Source organism: Oncorhynchus gorbuscha, linkage group LG25 (assembly GCF_021184085.1).
Source record: "Oncorhynchus gorbuscha isolate QuinsamMale2020 ecotype Even-year linkage group LG25, OgorEven_v1.0, whole genome shotgun sequence".
Lineage (NCBI taxonomy): Eukaryota > Metazoa > Chordata > Actinopteri > Salmoniformes > Salmonidae > Oncorhynchus > Oncorhynchus gorbuscha.
Genome location: NC_060197.1, coordinates 22,121,149 through 22,138,165, shown reverse-complemented (window position 1 = coordinate 22,138,165; position 17,017 = coordinate 22,121,149). Strand labels below are relative to the sequence as shown.

The following is a 17,017-nucleotide window of genomic DNA, read 5'->3' as shown; positions in this document are numbered from 1 at the left end:
TGTGTTGAGACTAGCTTGATAAGGGTAGGTGTGTTGTTAAGGTTAGGTGTGTTGGTAAGGTTAGGTGTGTTGGTAAGGTTAGGTGTGTTGGTAAGGTTAGGTGTGTTGAGACTAGCTTGATAAGGGTAGGTGTGTTGTTAAGGTTAGGTGTGTTGGTAAGGTTAGGTGTGTTGGTAAGGTTAGGTGTGTTGGTAAGGTTAGGTGTGTTGGTAAGGTTAGGTGTGTTGTTAAGGTTAGGTGTGTTGGTAAGGTTAGGTGTGTTGAGACTAGCTTGATAAGGGTAGGTGTGTTGTTACGGTTAGGTGTGTTGGTAAGGTTAGGTGTGTTGGTAAGGTTAGGTGTGTTGGTAAGGTTAGGTGTGTTGAGACTAGCTTGATAAGGGTAGGTGTGTTGTTAAGGTTAGGTGTGTTGGTAAGGTTAGGTGTGTTGTTGGTAAGGCAAGGTGTGTTGGTAAGGTTAGGTGTGTTGGTAAGGTTAGGTGTGTTGGTAAGGTTAGGTGTGTTGTTGGTAAGGCAAGGTGTGTTGGTAAGGTTAGGTGTGTTGGTAAGGTTAGGTGTGTTGGTAAGGTTAGGTGTGTTGGTAAGGTTAGGTGTGTTGTTGGTAAGGCAAGGAGTGTTGGTAAGGTTAGGTGTGTTGGTAAGGTTAGGTGTGTTGAGACTAGCTTGATAAGAGTAGGTGTGTTGGTAAGGTTAGGTGTGTTGGTAAGGTTAGGTGTGTTGTTGGTAAGGCAAGGTGTGTTGGTAAGGTTAGGTGTGTTGAGACTAGCTTGATAAGAGTAGGTGTGTTGGTAAGGTTAGGTGTGTTGGTAAGGTTAGGTGTGTTGTTGGTAAGGCAAGGTGTGTTGGTAAGGTTAGGTGTGTTGAGACTAGCTTGATAAGGGTAGGTGTGTTGGTAAGGTTAGGTGTGTTGGTAAGATTAGGTGTGTTGAGACTAGCTTGATAAGGGTAGGTGTGTTGGTAAGGTTAGGTGTGTTGGTAAGGTTAGGTGTGTTGGTAAGGTTAGGTGTGTTGAGACTAGCTTGATAAGAGTAGGTGTGTTGGTAAGGTTAGGTGTGTTGGTAAGGTTAGGTGTGTTGATAAGGGTAGGTGTGTTGGTAAGGTTAGGTGTGTTGGTAAGATTAGGTGTGTTGAGACTAGCTTGATAAGGGTAGGTGTGTTGGTAAGGTTAGGTGTGTTGGTAAGGTTAGGTGTGTTGGTAAGGTTAGGTGTGTTGAGACTAGCTTGATAAGAGTAGGTGTGTTGTTAAGGTTAGGTGTGTTGGTAAGGTTAGGTGTGTTGAGACTAGCTTGATAAGAGTAGGTGTGTTGTTAAGGTTAGGTGTGTTGGTAAGGTTAGGTGTGTTGAGACTAGCTTGATAAGAGTAGGTGTGTTGGTAAGGTTAGGTGTGTTGGTAAGGTTAGGTGTGTTGTTGGTAAGGCAAGGTGTGTTGGTAAGGTTAGGTGTGTTGAGACTAGCTTGATAAGGGTAGGTGTGTTGGTAAGGTTAGGTGTGTTGGTAAGATTAGGTGTGTTGAGACTAGCTTGATAAGGGTAGGTGTGTTGGTAAGGTTAGGTGTGTTGAGACTAGCTTGATAAGGGTAGGTGTGTTGTTAAGGTTAGGTGTGTTGGTAAGGTTAGGTGTGTTGGTAAGGTTAGGTGTGTTGTTAAGGTTAGGTGTGTTGGTAAGGTTAGGTGTGTTGTTAAGGTTAGGTGTGTTGGTAAGGTTAGGTGTGTTGAGACTAGCTTGATAAGGGTAGGTGTGTTGTTAAGGTTAGGTGTGTTGGTAAGGTTAGGTGTGTTGGTAAGGTTAGGTGTGTTGAGACTAGCTTGATAAGGGTAGGTGTGTTGTTAAGGTTAGGTGTGTTGGTAAGGTTAGGTGTGTTGTTGGTAAGGCAAGGTGTGTTGGTAAGGTTAGGTGTGTTGGTAAGGTTAGGTGTGTTGGTAAGGTTAGGTGTGTTGTTGGTAAGGCAAGGTGTGTTGGTAAGGTTAGGTGTGTTGGTAAGGTTAGGTGTGTTGGTAAGGTTAGGTGTGTTGGTAAGGTTAGGTGTGTTGTTGGTAAGGCAAGGTGTGTTGGTAAGGTTAGGTGTGTTGGTAAGGTTAGGTGTGTTGAGACTAGCTTGATAAGAGTAGGTGTGTTGGTAAGGTTAGGTGTGTTGGTAAGGTTAGGTGTGTTGTTGGTAAGGCAAGGTGTGTTGGTAAGGTTAGGTGTGTTGAGACTAGCTTGATAAGAGTAGGTGTGTTGGTAAGGTTAGGTGTGTTGGTAAGGTTAGGTGTGTTGTTGGTAAGGCAAGGTGTGTTGGTAAGGTTAGGTGTGTTGAGACTAGCTTGATAAGGGTAGGTGTGTTGGTAAGGTTAGGTGTGTTGGTAAGATTAGGTGTGTTGAGACTAGCTTGATAAGGGTAGGTGTGTTGGTAAGGTTAGGTGTGTTGGTAAGGTTAGGTGTGTTGGAAAGGTTAGGTGTGTTGAGACTAGCTTGATAAGAGTAGGTGTGTTGGTAAGGTTAGGTGTGTTGGTAAGTTTAGGTGTGTTGATAAGGGTAGGTGTGTTGGTAAGGTTAGGTGTGTTGGTAAGATTAGGTGTGTTGAGACTAGCTTGATAAGGGTAGGTGTGTTGGTAAGGTTAGGTGTGTTGGTAAGGTTAGGTGTGTTGGTAAGGTTAGGTGTGTTGAGACTAGCTTGATAAGAGTAGGTGTGTTGTTAAGGTTAGGTGTGTTGGTAAGGTTAGGTGTGTTGAGACTAGCTTGATAAGAGTAGGTGTGTTGTTAAGGTTAGGTGTGTTGGTAAGGTTAGGTGTGTTGAGACTAGCTTGATAAGAGTAGGTGTGTTGGTAAGGTTAGGTGTGTTGGTAAGGTTAGGTGTGTTGTTGGTAAGGCAAGGTGTGTTGGTAAGGTTAGGTGTGTTGAGACTAGCTTGATAAGGGTAGGTGTGTTGGTAAGGTTAGGTGTGTTGGTAAGATTAGGTGTGTTGAGACTAGCTTGATAAGGGTAGGTGTGTTGGTAAGGTTAGGTGTGTTGGTAAGGTTAGGTGTGTTGAGACTAGCTTGATAAGAGTAGGTGTGTTGGTAAGGTTAGGTGTGTTGGTAAGGTTAGGTGTGTTGAGACTAGCTTGATAAGAGTAGGTGTGTTGGTAAGGTTAGGTGTGTTGAGACTAGCTTGATAAGAGTAGGTGTGTTGGTAAGGTTAGGTGTGTTGGTAAGGTTAGGTGTGTTGGTAAGGTTAGGTGTGTTGAGACTAGCTTGATAAGGGTAGGTGTGTTGGTAAGGTTAGGTGTGTTGGTAAGGTTAGGTGTGTTGGTAAGGTTAGGTGTGTTGGTAAGGTTAGGTGTGTTGAGACTAGCTTGATAAGAGTAGGTGTGTTGGTAAGGTTAGGTGTGTTGGTAAGGTTAGGTGTGTTGAGACTAGCTTGATAAGAGTAGGTGTGTTGGTAAGGTTAGGTGTGTTGGTAAGGTTAGGTGTGTTGAGACTAGCTTGATAAGAGTAGGTGTGTTGGTAAGGTTAGGTGTGTTGGTAAGGTTAGGTGTGTTGGTAAGGTTAGGTGTGTTGAGACTAGCTTGATAAGAGTAGGTGTGTTGGTAAGGTTAGGTGTGTTGGTAAGGTTAGGTGTGTTGAGACTAGCTTGATAAGAGTAGGTGTGTTGGTAAGGTTAGGTGTGTTGGTAAGGTTAGGTGTGTTGTTGGTAAGGCAAGGTGTGTTGGTAAGGTTAGGTGTGTTGAGACTAGCTTGATAAGAGTAGGTGTGTTGAGACTAGCTTGATAAGAGTAGGTGTGTTGGTAAGGTTAGGTGTGTTGGTAAGGTTAGGTGTGTTGGTAAGGTTAGGTGTGTTGAGAGTAGCTTGATAAGAGTAGGTGTGTTGGTAAGGTTAGGTGTGTTGAGAGTAGCTTGATAAGGGTAGGTGTGTTGAGACTAGCTTGATAAGAGTAGGTGTGTTGGTAAGGTTAGGTGTGTTGAGAGTAGCTTGATAAGGGTAGGTGTGTTGAGACTAGCTTGATAAGAGTAGGTGTGTTGGTAAGGTTAGGTGTGTTGGTAAGGTTAGGTGTGTTGGTAAGGTTAGGTGTCTTGAGAGTAGCTTGATAAGAGTAGGTGTGTTGGTAAGGTTAGGTGTGTTGGTAAGGTTAGGTGTGTTGGTAAGGTTAGGTGTGTTGAGACTAGCTTGATAAGAGTAGGTGTGTTGGTAAGGTTAGGTGTGTTGGTAAGGTTAGGTGTGTTGTTGGTAAGGCAAGATGTGTTGGTAAGGTTAGGTGTGTTGAGACTAGCTTGATAAGGGTAGGTGTGTTGGTAAGGTTAGGTGTGTTGGTAAGATTAGGTGTGTTGAGACTAGCTTGATAAGGGTAGGTGTGTTGGTAAGGTTAGGTGTGTTGAGACTAGCTTGATAAGGGTAGGTGTGTTGTTAAGGTTAGGTGTGTTGGTAAGGTTAGGTGTGTTGGTAAGGTTAGGTGTGTTGGTAAGGTTAGGTGTGTTGAGACTAGCTTGATAAGGTTAGGTGTGTTGGTAAGGTTAGGTGTGTTGGTAAGGTTAGGTGTGTTGAGACTAGCTTGATAAGAGTAGGTGTGTTGTTAAGGTTAGGTGTGTTGTTAAGGTTAGGTGTGTTGTTAAGGTTAGGTGTGTTGGTAAGGTTAGGTGTGTTGAGACTAGCTTGATAAGGTTAGGTGTGTTGTTAAGGTTAGGTGTGTTGGTAAGGTTAGGTGTGTTGAGACTAGCTTGATAAGGTTAGGTGTGTTGGTAAGGTTAGGTGTGTTGGTAAGGTTAGGTGTGTTGAGACTAGCTTGATAAGAGTAGGTGTGTTGTTAAGGTTAGGTGTGTTGTTAAGGTTAGGTGTGTTGTTAAGGTTAGGTGTGTTGGTAAGGTTAGGTGTGTTGAGACTAGCTTGATAAGGTTAGGTGTGTTGTTAAGGTTAGGTGTGTTGGTAAGGTTAGGTGTGTTGAGACTAGCTTGATAAGGTTAGGTGTGTTGGTAAGGTTAGGTGTGTTGGTAAGGTTAGGTGTGTTGAGACTAGCTTGATAAGAGTAGGTGTGTTGTTAAGGTTAGGTGTGTTGTTAAGGTTAGGTGTGTTGTTAAGGTTAGGTGTGTTGGTAAGGTTAGGTGTGTTGAGACTAGCTTGATAAGGTTAGGTGTGTGTTAAGGTTAGGTGTGTTGGTAAGGTTAGGTGTGTTGGTAAGGTTAGGTGTGTTGAGACTAGCTTGATAAGGTTAGGTGTGTTGTTAAGGTTAGGTGTGTTGGTAAGGTTAGGTGTGTTGGTAAGATTAGGTGTGTTGAGACTAGCTTGATAAGGGTAGGTGTGTTGGTAAGGTTAGGTGTGTTGGTAAGGTTAGGTGTGTTGAGACTAGCTTGATAAGGTTAGGTGTGTTGTTAAGGTTAGGTGTGTTGGTAAGGTTAGGTGTGTTGAGACTAGCTTGATAAGGTTAGGTGTGTTGTTAAGGTTAGGTGTGTTGGTAAGGTTAGGTGTGTTGGTAAGATTAGGTGTGTTGAGACTAGCTTGATAAGGGTAGGTGTGTTGGTACGGTTAGGTGTGTTGGTAAGGTTAGGTGTGTTGGTAAGGTTAGGTGTGTTGGTAAGGTTAGGTGTGTTGAGACTAGCTTGATAAGGTTAGGTGTGTTGTTAAGGTTAGGTGTGTTGGTAAGGTTAGGTGTGTTGAGACTAGCTTGATAAGGTTAGGTGTGTTGTTAAGGTTAGGTGTGTTGTTGGTAAGGCAAGGTGTGTTGGTAAGGTTAGGTGTGTTGAGACTAGCTTGATAAGGGTAGGTGTGTTGGTAAGGTTAGGTGTGTTGAGACTAGCTTGATAAGGGTAGGTGTGTTGTTAAGGTTAGGTGTGTTGAGACTAGCTTGATAAGGTTAGGTGTGTTGGTAAGGCAAGGTGTGTTGAGACTAGCTTGATAAGGTTAGGTGTGTTGGTAAGGCAAGGTGTGTTGGTAAGGTTAGGTGTGTTGAGACTAGCTTGATAAGGGTAGGTGTGTTGTTAAGGTTAGGTGTGTTGAGACTAGCTTGATAAGGTTAGGTGTGTTGGTAAGGTTAGGTGTGTTGAGACTAGCTTGATAAGGGTAGGTGTGTTGGTAAGGTTAGGTGTGTTGGTAAGGTTAGGTGTGTTGGTAAGGTTAGGTGTGTTGGTAAGGTTAGGTGTGTTGGTAAGGTTAGGTGTGTTGGTAAGGTTAGGTGTGTTGGTAAGGTTAGGTGTGTTGGTAAGGTTAGGTGTGTTGAGACTAGCTTGATAAGGGTAGGTGTGTTGGTAAGGTTAGGTGTGTTGAGACTAGCTTGATAAGGGTAGGTGTGTTGTTAAGGTTAGGTGTGTTGAGACTAGCTTGATAAGGTTAGGTGTGTTGGTAAGGTTAGGTGTGTTGGTAAGGTTAGGTGTGTTGGTAAGGTTAGGTGTGTTGAGACTAGCTTGATAAGAGTAGGTGTGTTGTTAAGGTTAGGTGTGTTGTTAAGGTTAGGTGTGTTGGTAAGGTTAGGTGTGTTGGTAAGGTTAGGTGTGTTGAGACTAGCTTGATAAGGTTAGGTGTGTTGTTAAGGTTAGGTGTGTTGGTAAGGTTATGGTGTGTTGAGACTAGCTTGATAAGGTTAGGTGTGTTGGTAAGGTTAGGTGTGTTGGTAAGGTTAGGTGTGTTGAGACTAGCTTGATAAGAGTAGGTGTGTTGTTAAGGTTAGGTGTGTTGTTAAGGTTAGGTGTGTTGTTAAGGTTAGGTGTGTTGGTAAGGTTAGGTGTGTTGAGACTAGCTTGATAAGGTTAGGTGTGTGTTAAGGTTAGGTGTGTTGGTAAGGTTAGGTGTGTTGGTAAGGTTAGGTGTGTTGAGACTAGCTTGATAAGGTTAGGTGTGTTGTTAAGGTTAGGTGTGTTGGTAAGGTTAGGTGTGTTGGTAAGATTAGGTGTGTTGAGACTAGCTTGATAAGGGTAGGTGTGTTGGTAAGGTTAGGTGTGTTGGTAAGGTTAGGTGTGTTGGTAAGGTTAGGTGTGTTGAGACTAGCTTGATAAGGTTAGGTGTGTTGTTAAGGTTAGGTGTGTTGGTAAGGTTAGGTGTGTTGAGACTAGCTTGATAAGGTTAGGTGTGTTGTTAAGGTTAGGTGTGTTGGTAAGGTTAGGTGTGTTGGTAAGATTAGGTGTGTTGAGACTAGCTTGATAAGGGTAGGTGTGTTGGTACGGTTAGGTGTGTTGGTAAGGTTAGGTGTGTTGGTAAGGTTAGGTGTGTTGGTAAGGTTAGGTGTGTTGGTAAGGTTAGGTGTGTTGAGACTAGCTTGATAAGGTTAGGTGTGTTGTTAAGGTTAGGTGTGTTGGTAAGGTTAGGTGTGTTGAGACTAGCTTGATAAGGTTAGGTGTGTTGTTAAGGTTAGGTGTGTTGTTGGTAAGGCAAGGTGTGTTGGTAAGGTTAGGTGTGTTGAGACTAGCTTGATAAGGGTAGGTGTGTTGGTAAGGTTAGGTGTGTTGAGACTAGCTTGATAAGGGTAGGTGTGTTGTTAAGGTTAGGTGTGTTGAGACTAGCTTGATAAGGTTAGGTGTGTTGGTAAGGCAAGGTGTGTTGAGACTAGCTTGATAAGGTTAGGTGTGTTGGTAAGGCAAGGTGTGTTGGTAAGGTTAGGTGTGTTGAGACTAGCTTGATAAGGGTAGGTGTGTTGTTAAGGTTAGGTGTGTTGAGACTAGCTTGATAAGGTTAGGTGTGTTGGTAAGGTTAGGTGTGTTGAGACTAGCTTGATAAGGGTAGGTGTGTTGGTAAGGTTAGGTGTGTTGGTAAGGTTAGGTGTGTTGGTAAGGTTAGGTGTGTTGGTAAGGTTAGGTGTGTTGGTAAGGTTAGGTGTGTTGGTAAGGTTAGGTGTGTTGGTAAGGTTAGGTGTGTTGGTAAGGTTAGGTGTGTTGGTAAGGTTAGGTGTGTTGAGACTAGCTTGATAAGGGTAGGTGTGTTGGTAAGGTTAGGTGTGTTGAGACTAGCTTGATAAGGGTAGGTGTGTTGTTAAGGTTAGGTGTGTTGAGACTAGCTTGATAAGGTTAGGTGTGTTGGTAAGGTTAGGTGTGTTGGTAAGGTTAGGTGTGTTGGTAAGGTTAGGTGTGTTGAGACTAGCTTGATAAGAGTAGGTGTGTTGTTAAGGTTAGGTGTGTTGTTAAGGTTAGGTGTGTTGGTAAGGTTAGGTGTGTTGGTAAGGTTAGGTGTGTTGAGACTAGCTTGATAAGGTTAGGTGTGTTGTTAAGGTTAGGTGTGTTGGTAAGGTTAGGTGTGATGGTAAGGTTAGGTGTGTTGAGACTAGCTTGGTAAGGTTAGGTGTGTTGAGTATTTTAGGTGGGAACCTGATTTCCACTTAGATGCACTGTATCCATGTGTGCTTTCTTCTGCACCTGCACCCCTCTCTCTCTCTCTCTCTCTCTCTCTCTCTCTCTCTCTCTCTCTCGCTCTCTCTCTCTCTCTCTCTCTCTCTCTCTCTCTCTCTCTCTCTCTCTCTCTCTCTCTCTCTCTCTCTCTCCATCTCACCATTGCCCCAAAGGTAGCTTAAATAAAAGTAGTTAAATAAAGGTTAATTTTAAATCAAATAAAATGAAAAACACAAGCACACACCCACACACACACACTACCCACTCTCCTACCTGTGATGTCGAGGGATAGCAGGTGAGCGGGGGTGCGTCGTCCCAGGTGCCAACGAGGTTTCTCGGCCACGGGGGGTCCCAGGGAGGTGCTGCTCCACCCCACTAGAGGGCGATCTGACCCACAGGGGGATGGGGAAGGAGAGGGGGACGGGTCTGTACCCCTACTGATATTTACTGAGGAGGTCTCATCCTCCTCACACACCTGACCCTTAGACGCCGGCTGAAGAGGAGGAGGGAGGAGAGGGTATCGGTGATGGAGGAGGGGTGACAGGAAGGAAGGAGGTACACTTAGATTCCTAGACTGGAGAATATTTGTGTTGGGACTTTTCCGATTGACAACTCAAATTTTCTGTTTGAAATCAAGCTGTCAACTTCAAATCGTAGCAAGGGAAAAAATGTATTTCCGTTATCAAACAATATGCTAGCATATCCAGACACATAGTCCCCAGCACCTAAACATCAGCTGTAGAACATTTGTGCAATAACTACAACTTGTACAAGAACGAAATACAGGTCAGTAAAGGTAAGTTAAAGTACAAGTTAAACCAAATGAAGGTGTTAATATTTACCAGGAAGATGAATTCAGGTCTCTTGTTGTTGAGGGAGACAGGGGAGCGACTGAGGGTGGTGGACGTGTCGTCAGAACTCTGGGAGGAAGCTGTTGGGTGGCGGAACGTCTGGCCTGTTAGCTTGGTGTCATACAGCTGCTCTTCAAAGTCTGGTAGAAACGCGTCCACATACGTATGGTGTCAGACACACATCGTACCAGACACACACACACACACACACAGACAGGTACACGCATGCACGCACACACACAGCAACAGATACGGGCACGCACATAAACACACACACATACACCTCATACAAGACACAACAACCTCAGAGTTAGTCAAGTTGCAGAACATCCACCCCATTGGCTGCTTCTTGAAGTCTGTTCGGAGCAGAACACTAGTTAGCCACATGTTAAGTGGATCCCCCGAGGAGTGGACACGAGAACTAAATGTGGAGCCCACCTCTTGCAATGATTCTTTAGCACTCACTGATTCACTACTCTCCCGTTTCCCTCTATTTTTCTCACACTTTCTTTGGGAATGTTGCGCTCCACCTGCTGTCTCTACTTCCTCCTGCCTGCCTGTCTTTCTTTCTTTCTTTCTTTCTTTCTTTCTTGTCCCTTGTTGCTTCCTCACCGTCTTCCCCTGCTTCTCTCTCTGTCCTCCTCTCTCCTCCTGTTTCTCTAGAAGCTGCAGGACTCCACCTCAGGCCATTGTAAACATACTGATTACCATTCCACAACCCACTCCCCCCTCAAAACACACCAAACACAACCCCCTAGCCATTCATTTCCCCCAAAACACACTCCTCCACTCCACTAAACCTCCACTCACCCCAGCAGCCCCATATCCCCCCCCCCCCCACACACACACACACGCAACCCCAAGCCTTGTCCCACCCCAAACTCCTTCTGACAGTATTTGGGGGGGGGGGGGGGGTTGATTGAACTTGCACTCTGGGACATTATGGATGCCTTCCTCCTGGTGTAGGGTTGCCTAGCAACGCCAGTCGCCTGGAGATAATGGAATACCACTTCAAATCAACAACGGCCCCCAGCAAATCTCCCATAACAGAAGAGGGAAGACCGGCCCACTGATTATAGTTAACCAACTTACTGGGAGCCTGTGGTTGCCAGGTCTGGTTCTGGTGTGGCTATAGCAACACAGATCTGGCAACTTGGCCATCTAACATCAAATGTAACATCCCCAGTTAACAATGTGGAGGCTATATACTGGGGGTACCGGTACAGAGTCAATGTGGAGGCTATATACAGGGAGTACCGGTACAGAGTCAATGTGGAGGCTATATACTGGGGGTACCGGTACAGAGTCAATGTGGAGGCTATATACAGGGAGTACCGGTACAGAGTCAATGTGGAGGCTATATACTGGGGGTACCGGTACAGAGTCAATGTGGAGGCTATATACAGGAGGTACCGGTACAGAGTCAATGTGGAGGCTATATACAGGGGGTACCGGTACAGAGTCAATGTGGAGGCTATATACAGGGGGTACCGGTACAGAGTCAATGTGGAGGCTATATGGAGGTTATATACAGAGTCATGTGGAGGGGGGTACCGGTACAGAGTCAATGTGGAGGCTATATCAATGTGGGGTACAGGGGGTACAGAGTCAATGTGGAGGCTATATACAGGGGTAGGCCAGGGGTACAGAGTCAATGTGGAGGCTATATACAGGGGTACCGGTACAGAGTCAATGTGGAGGCTATATACAGGGGGTACCGGTACAGAGTCAATGTGGAGGCTATATACAGGGGGTACCGGTACAGAGTCAATGTGGAGGCTATACACAGGGGGGGTACAGAGTCAATGTGGAGGCCAGGGGGTACCGGTACAGAGTCAATGTGGAGGCTATATACAGGGGTACCGGTACAGAGTCAATGTGGAGGCTATATACTGGGGGTACTGGTACAGAGTCAATGTGGAGGCTATATACAGGGGGTACCGGTACAGAGTCAATGTGGAGGCTATATACAGGGGGTACCGGTACAGAGTCAATGTGGAGGCTATATACTGGGGGTACTAGTACAGAGTCAATGTGGAGGCTATATACAGGGGGTACCGGTAGAGAGTCAATGTGAAGGCTATATACAGGGAGTACTGGTACAGAGTCAATGTGGAGGCTATATACTGGGGGTAATAATAATAATAATAATATATGCCATTTAGCAGACACTTTTATCCAAAGCGACTTCCAGTCATGTGTGCATACATCCTACGTATGGGTGATCCCGGGAATCGAACCCACTACCCTGGCGTTACAAGCGCCATGCTCTACCAACTGAGCTACAGAAGGGTACCGGTACAGAGTCAATGTGGAGGCTATATACTGCGGGTACCGGTACAGAGTCAATGTGGAGGCTATATACAGGGGGTACCGGTCAATCCTGGGTAGCCATTTGATTAGCTGTTCAGCAGACATATGGCTTGGGGGTAGAAGCTGTTCAGAAGCCTTTTGGACCTAGACTTGGCAGGTAGTTTGCCCCCAGTGGTGCGTTATGCAGAACGCACTACCCTCTGGAGAGCCTTAAGGCTGTGGGTGGAGCAGTTGCCATACCAGGCTATGATACAGCCCGACAGGACGCTCTCAATTGTGCATCTGTAAAAGTTTGTGAGTGTTTTCGGTGACAAGCCAAATTTCTTCAGCCTCCTGAGGTTGAAGAGGCGCTGTTGCGCCTTCTTGACCGCGCTGTCTGTGTGGGTGGACCATTTCAGTTTGTCCGTGATGTGTACACCGAGGAACTTAAAACATTCCACCTTCTCCACTACTGTCCCGTCGATGTGGATCGTTTTTGGTAATCAAGCCTACCACTGTAGTGTCGTCTGCAAACTTGATTGAGTTGGAGGTGTACATGGCCACGCAGTCATGAGTGAATGGGGAGTACAGGAGAGGGCTGAGAACGCACCCATGTGGGGGACCAGCGGGGTGGAGATGTTGTTTCCTACTCTCACCACCTGGGGGCGGCCCGTCAGAAAGTCCAGGACCCAGTTGCACAGGACGGGGTCGAGACCCTGGTTTGGAGGGTACTATGGTGTTAAATGCTGAGCTGTAGTCGATGAACAGCATTCCTACATAGGTATTCCTCTTGTCCAGATGGGATAGGACAGTATGCAGTGTGATTGAGATTGCGCCGTTTGTGGGCCTATTGGGGCGGTAAGCAAATTGGAGTGGGTCTAGGGTATCAGATAGGGAGGAGGTGATATGATCCTTGACTAGTCTCTCAAAGCACTTCATGATGACAGAAGTGAGTGCTACGGGGCGATAGTTGTTTAGCTTAGTTACCATAGCTTTCTTGGGAACAGGAACAATGGTGGCCCTCTTGAAGCATGTGGGCACAGCAAACTTGGATAGGGATTGATTAAATATGTCCGTAAACACACCAGCCAGCTGGTCTGTGCATGCTCTGTATGCACAGGCTCGGTATGCCATCTGGTAGCCTTGTGAGGTTTTACACATTTAAATGTTTTACTCACATTGGCCATGGTGAAGGAGAGCCCACAGGCACTGTATTGTCCTCAAAGCGAGCAAAGAAGTTGTTTAATTTGTCTGGGAGCAAGACGTCGGTGTCCGCGACAGGGCTGGTTTTCTTTTTGTGGTCCGTGATTGACTGTAGACCCTGCCACATACGTCTCGTGTTTGAGCAGTTGAATTGCAACTCTACTTTGTCTCTATACTGACGCTTAGTTTGTATGATTGCCTTGTGGAGGCAATAGCTACACTGTTTGTATTCGGTCATGTTTCCGGTCGCCTTGCCATGCTTAAAAGCAGTGGTTTGCACTTTCAGTTTTGCGCGAATGCTGCCATCAATCCACCGTTTCTGGTTAGGGAAGGTTTTAATAGTCACCGTGGGTACAACATCACCGATACACTTGCTAATAAACTCGCTCACCGAGTCAGCGTATACATCAATGTTGTTGTCATATCCGAGTCCACCTGATCGAAGCAATCTTGAAGCGTGGAATCCGATTGGTCAGACCAGCGTTGAACAGACCTGAGCACGGACGTTTCCTGTTTTAGTCTCTGTCTATAGGCAGGGAGCAACAACATGGAGTCGTGGTTAGATTTGTCGAAAGGAGGGCAGGGGAGGGCTTTGTATGCGTCGCGGAATTTAGAGTAGCAATGATCCAGAATGCTGCCAGCTTGAGTCGCGCATTCGATATGTTGATAAAATATAGGGCTTTCCTCTGACACTGCCTGGTATAGAGATCCTGGATTGCAGGGAGCTTGGCCCCAGTGATCTTCTGGGCTGTACACACTAGAGGTCGATCGATTATGATTTTTCAACGCCGATACCGATACCAATTATTGGAGGACCAAAGAAAGCCGATACCGATTAATCTGACGATTTTTAAAATTAATTTGAAATAATGACAATTACAACAATACTGAATGAACACTTATTTTAACTTAATATAATACATCAATAAAAATCCATTTAGCCTCAAATAAATAATGAAACCTGTTCAATTTGGTTTAAATAATGCAAAAACAATGTGTTGGAGAAGAAAGTAAAAGTGCAATATGTGCTAAGGTTTAAGTTCCTTGCTCAGAATATGAGAACATATGAAAGCTGGTGGTTCCTTTTAACATGAGACTTCAATATTCCAAGGTAAGAGGTTTTAGGTTTTGTAGTTAATATAGTATTTATAGGACTATTTCTCTCTATACCATTTGTATTTCATATACCTTTGACTATTGGATGTTCTTATAGGTACTTTAGTATTGCCAGTGTAAAAGTATAGCTTCCGTCTCTCTCCACGCCCCTACCCGGCCTCGAACCAGGAACACATTGACAACAGCCACCCTCAAAGCATCGTTACCCATCGCTCCACAACTACTCCAGGTCTCAGAGCGCGTGACGTTTGAAACGCTATTAGCGCGCACCCTGCTAACTAGCTAGCAGATTCACATCGGTTACACCAGCCTAATCAGCTCAATGCTTGAAGCACAGCGAAGAGCTGATGGCAAACGCACGAAAGTGTTGTTTGAATGAATGCTGACGAGCCTGCTGCCGCCTACCACCGCTCTGTCAGACTGCTCTATCAAATATCCTAGACTTAATTACAACATAATAACACACAGAAATACGAGCCTTAGGTCATTAATATGGTCGAATCTGAAAACTATAATTTTGAAAACAAAACGTTTATTCTTTCAGTGAAATACGGAACCGTTATGTATTTTAATGTATTTCACGGGTGGCATCCCTAAATCTAAATACTGCTGTTACATTGCACAACCTTCAATGTTATGTCATAATTACGTAAGATTCTGGCAAATTAGTTCACAACGAGCCAAGCGGCCCAAACTGTTGCATATACCCTGACTCCTCGTGTAATGAACTCAAGAGAAGTGACACAATTTCAACTGGGTAATATTGCCTGCTAACCTGGAATTATTTTAGCTAAATATGCAGGTTTAAAAATATATACTTCTGTGTATTGATTTTAAGAAAGGCATTGGTGTTTATGGTTAGGTACATTCGTGCAACGATTGTGCTTTTTTCGCAAATGCGCTTTTGGTACATCATCCCCCGTTTGATGAAGTTGGCCGTATTTGTTAGGAAAAATAGTCTTCACACAGTTTGAAATGAGCCAGGCGGCCCAAACTGCTGCATATACCCTGACTCTGTTGCAAGAGAAGTGACACAATTTACCTCGTTAAAAGTCATTCATATTAGCAGGCAATATTAACTAAATAAGCAGGTTTAAAAATATATACTTGTGTATTGATTTTAAGAAAGGCATTGATGTTTATGGTTAGGTACACGTTGGAGCAACGACAGTCCTTTTTCGCGAATGCCCACCACATCGATTATGTGCAACGCAGGACACGCTAGATAAACTAGTAATATCAGCCATGTGTAGTTAAATAGTGATTATGATTGATTGATTGATTGTTTTTTGTAAGATAAGTTTAATGCTAGCTAGCAACCTTTGCTTCTTACTGCATTCGCGTAACGTGGAGTGCAATGAGAGGCAGGTGGTTAGAGCTTTGGACTAGTTAACTGTAAGTTTTCAAGATTGAATCCCCGAGCTGTCAAGGTAAACATCTGCCGGTCTACCCACTGCTCCTTGGCCGTCATTGAAAATAAAACTGTGTTCTTATCTGACTTACCTAGTTAAATAAAGGTGTAAAAAATATACAATGCTCTAAAAAATAAAGGGAACACTTAAACAACACAATGTAACTCCAAGTCAATCACACTTCTGTGAAATCAAACTGTCCACTTAGGAAGCAACACTGATTGACAATAATTTTCACATGCTGTTGTGCAAATGGAATAGACAACAGGTGGAAATTATAGGCAATTAGCAAGACACCCCCAATAAAGGAGTGGTTCTGCAGGTGGTGACCACAGACCACTTCTCAGTTCCTATGCTTCCTTTTGAATGCTAGCGGTGCTTTCACTCTAGTGGTAGCATGAGACGGAGTCTACAACCCACACAAGAGGCTCAGGTAGTGCAGCTCATCCAGGATGGCACATCAATGCGAGCTGTGGCAAGAAGGTTTGATGTGTCTGTCAGCATGGTGCCCAGAGCATGGAGGCGCTACCAGGAGACAGGCCAGTACATCAGAAGACGTGGAGGAGGCCGTAGGAGGGCAACAACCCAGCAGCAAGACCGCTACCTCCGCCTTTGTGCAAAAAGGAGCAAGAGGAGTACTGCCAGAGCCCTGCAAAATGACCTCCAGCAGGCCACAAATGTGCATGTGTCTGCTCAAACGGTCAGAAACAGACTCCATGAGGGTGGTATGAGGGTCCAAGGTATGAGGTGGGGGTTGTGCTTACAGCCCAACACCGTGCAGGACGTTTGGCTTTTGCCAGAGAACACCAAGATTGGCAAATTCGCCACTGGCGCACTGTGCTCTTCACAGATGAAAGCAGGTTCACATTGAGCACATGTGACAGACGTGACAGTCTGGATATGCCGTGGAGAACGTTCTGCTGCCTGCAACATCCTCCAGCATGACCGGTTTGGCGGTGGGTCAGTCATGGTGTGGGGTGGCATTTCTTTGGGGAGCCGCACAGCCCTCATGTGCTAGCCAGAGGTAGCCTGACTGCCATTAGGTACCGAGATGAGATCCTCAGACCCCTTGTGAGACCATATGCTGGTGCGGTTGGCTCTGGGTTCCTCCTAATGTAAGACAATGCTATACCTCATGTGGCTGGAGTGTGTCAGCAGTTCCTGCAAGAGGAAGGCATTGATGCTATGGACTGGCCCGCCCGTTCCCCAGACCAAAATCCAATTGAGCACATCTGGGACATCATGCCTCGCTCCATCCATCAACGCCACGTTGCACCACAGACTGTCCAGGAGTTGGCGGATGCTTTAGTCCAGGTCTGGGAAGAGATACCTCAGGAGACCATCCGCCACCTCATCAGGAGCATGCCCAGGCATTGTAGGGAGGTCATACAGGCACGTGGAGGCCACACACACTACTGAGCCTCATTTTGACTCGTTTTAAGGACATTGCATCAACGTTGGATCAGCCTGTAGTGTGGTTTTCCACTTTAATTTTGAGTGTGACTCCAAATTCAGACCTCCATGGGTTGATAAATTTGATTTCCATTGATAATTTTTGTGTGATTTTGTTGTCAGCATATTCAACTATGTAAAGAAAAAAGTATTCAATAAAAATATTTCATTCATTCATTCTAGGATGTGTTATTTTAGTGTTCCCTTTATTTTTTTGAGCAGTGTATATTTAAAAAACGGCCAAATCTGTGTTCCAAAATACCGATTTACGATTGTTATGAAAACTTGAAATCGGCCCTAATTAATCGGCAATTCTGATTAATCGGTCAACCTCTAGTACACACTACCCTCTGTAGCACCTTGCGATCGGAGGCTGAGCAGTTGCCATACCAGGCAGTGATGGAACCAGTCAGGATGCTCTTGATGGTGCA

General features: G+C 45.1%; 1 protein-coding gene across 4 annotated transcripts in view; it reads right to left on the bottom strand.

Annotated features, from left to right (window-relative positions):
- LOC124013798 (NHS-like protein 2) overlaps positions 1-17,017 on the bottom strand; it is a 180,496-nt gene that overhangs the window by 5,428 nt on the left and 158,051 nt on the right. For all 4 annotated transcript variants that reach the window (XM_046328327.1, XM_046328328.1, XM_046328329.1 and 1 more), the window contains exons 3-4: positions 9,103-9,251; positions 8,534-8,753 (exon numbers count right to left, since the gene is read on the bottom strand). In XM_046328327.1, coding sequence (XP_046184283.1) covers positions 8,534-8,753; positions 9,103-9,251 — 369 coding nt within the window. The remainder of the gene's footprint in view (positions 1-8,533; positions 8,754-9,102; positions 9,252-17,017) is intronic.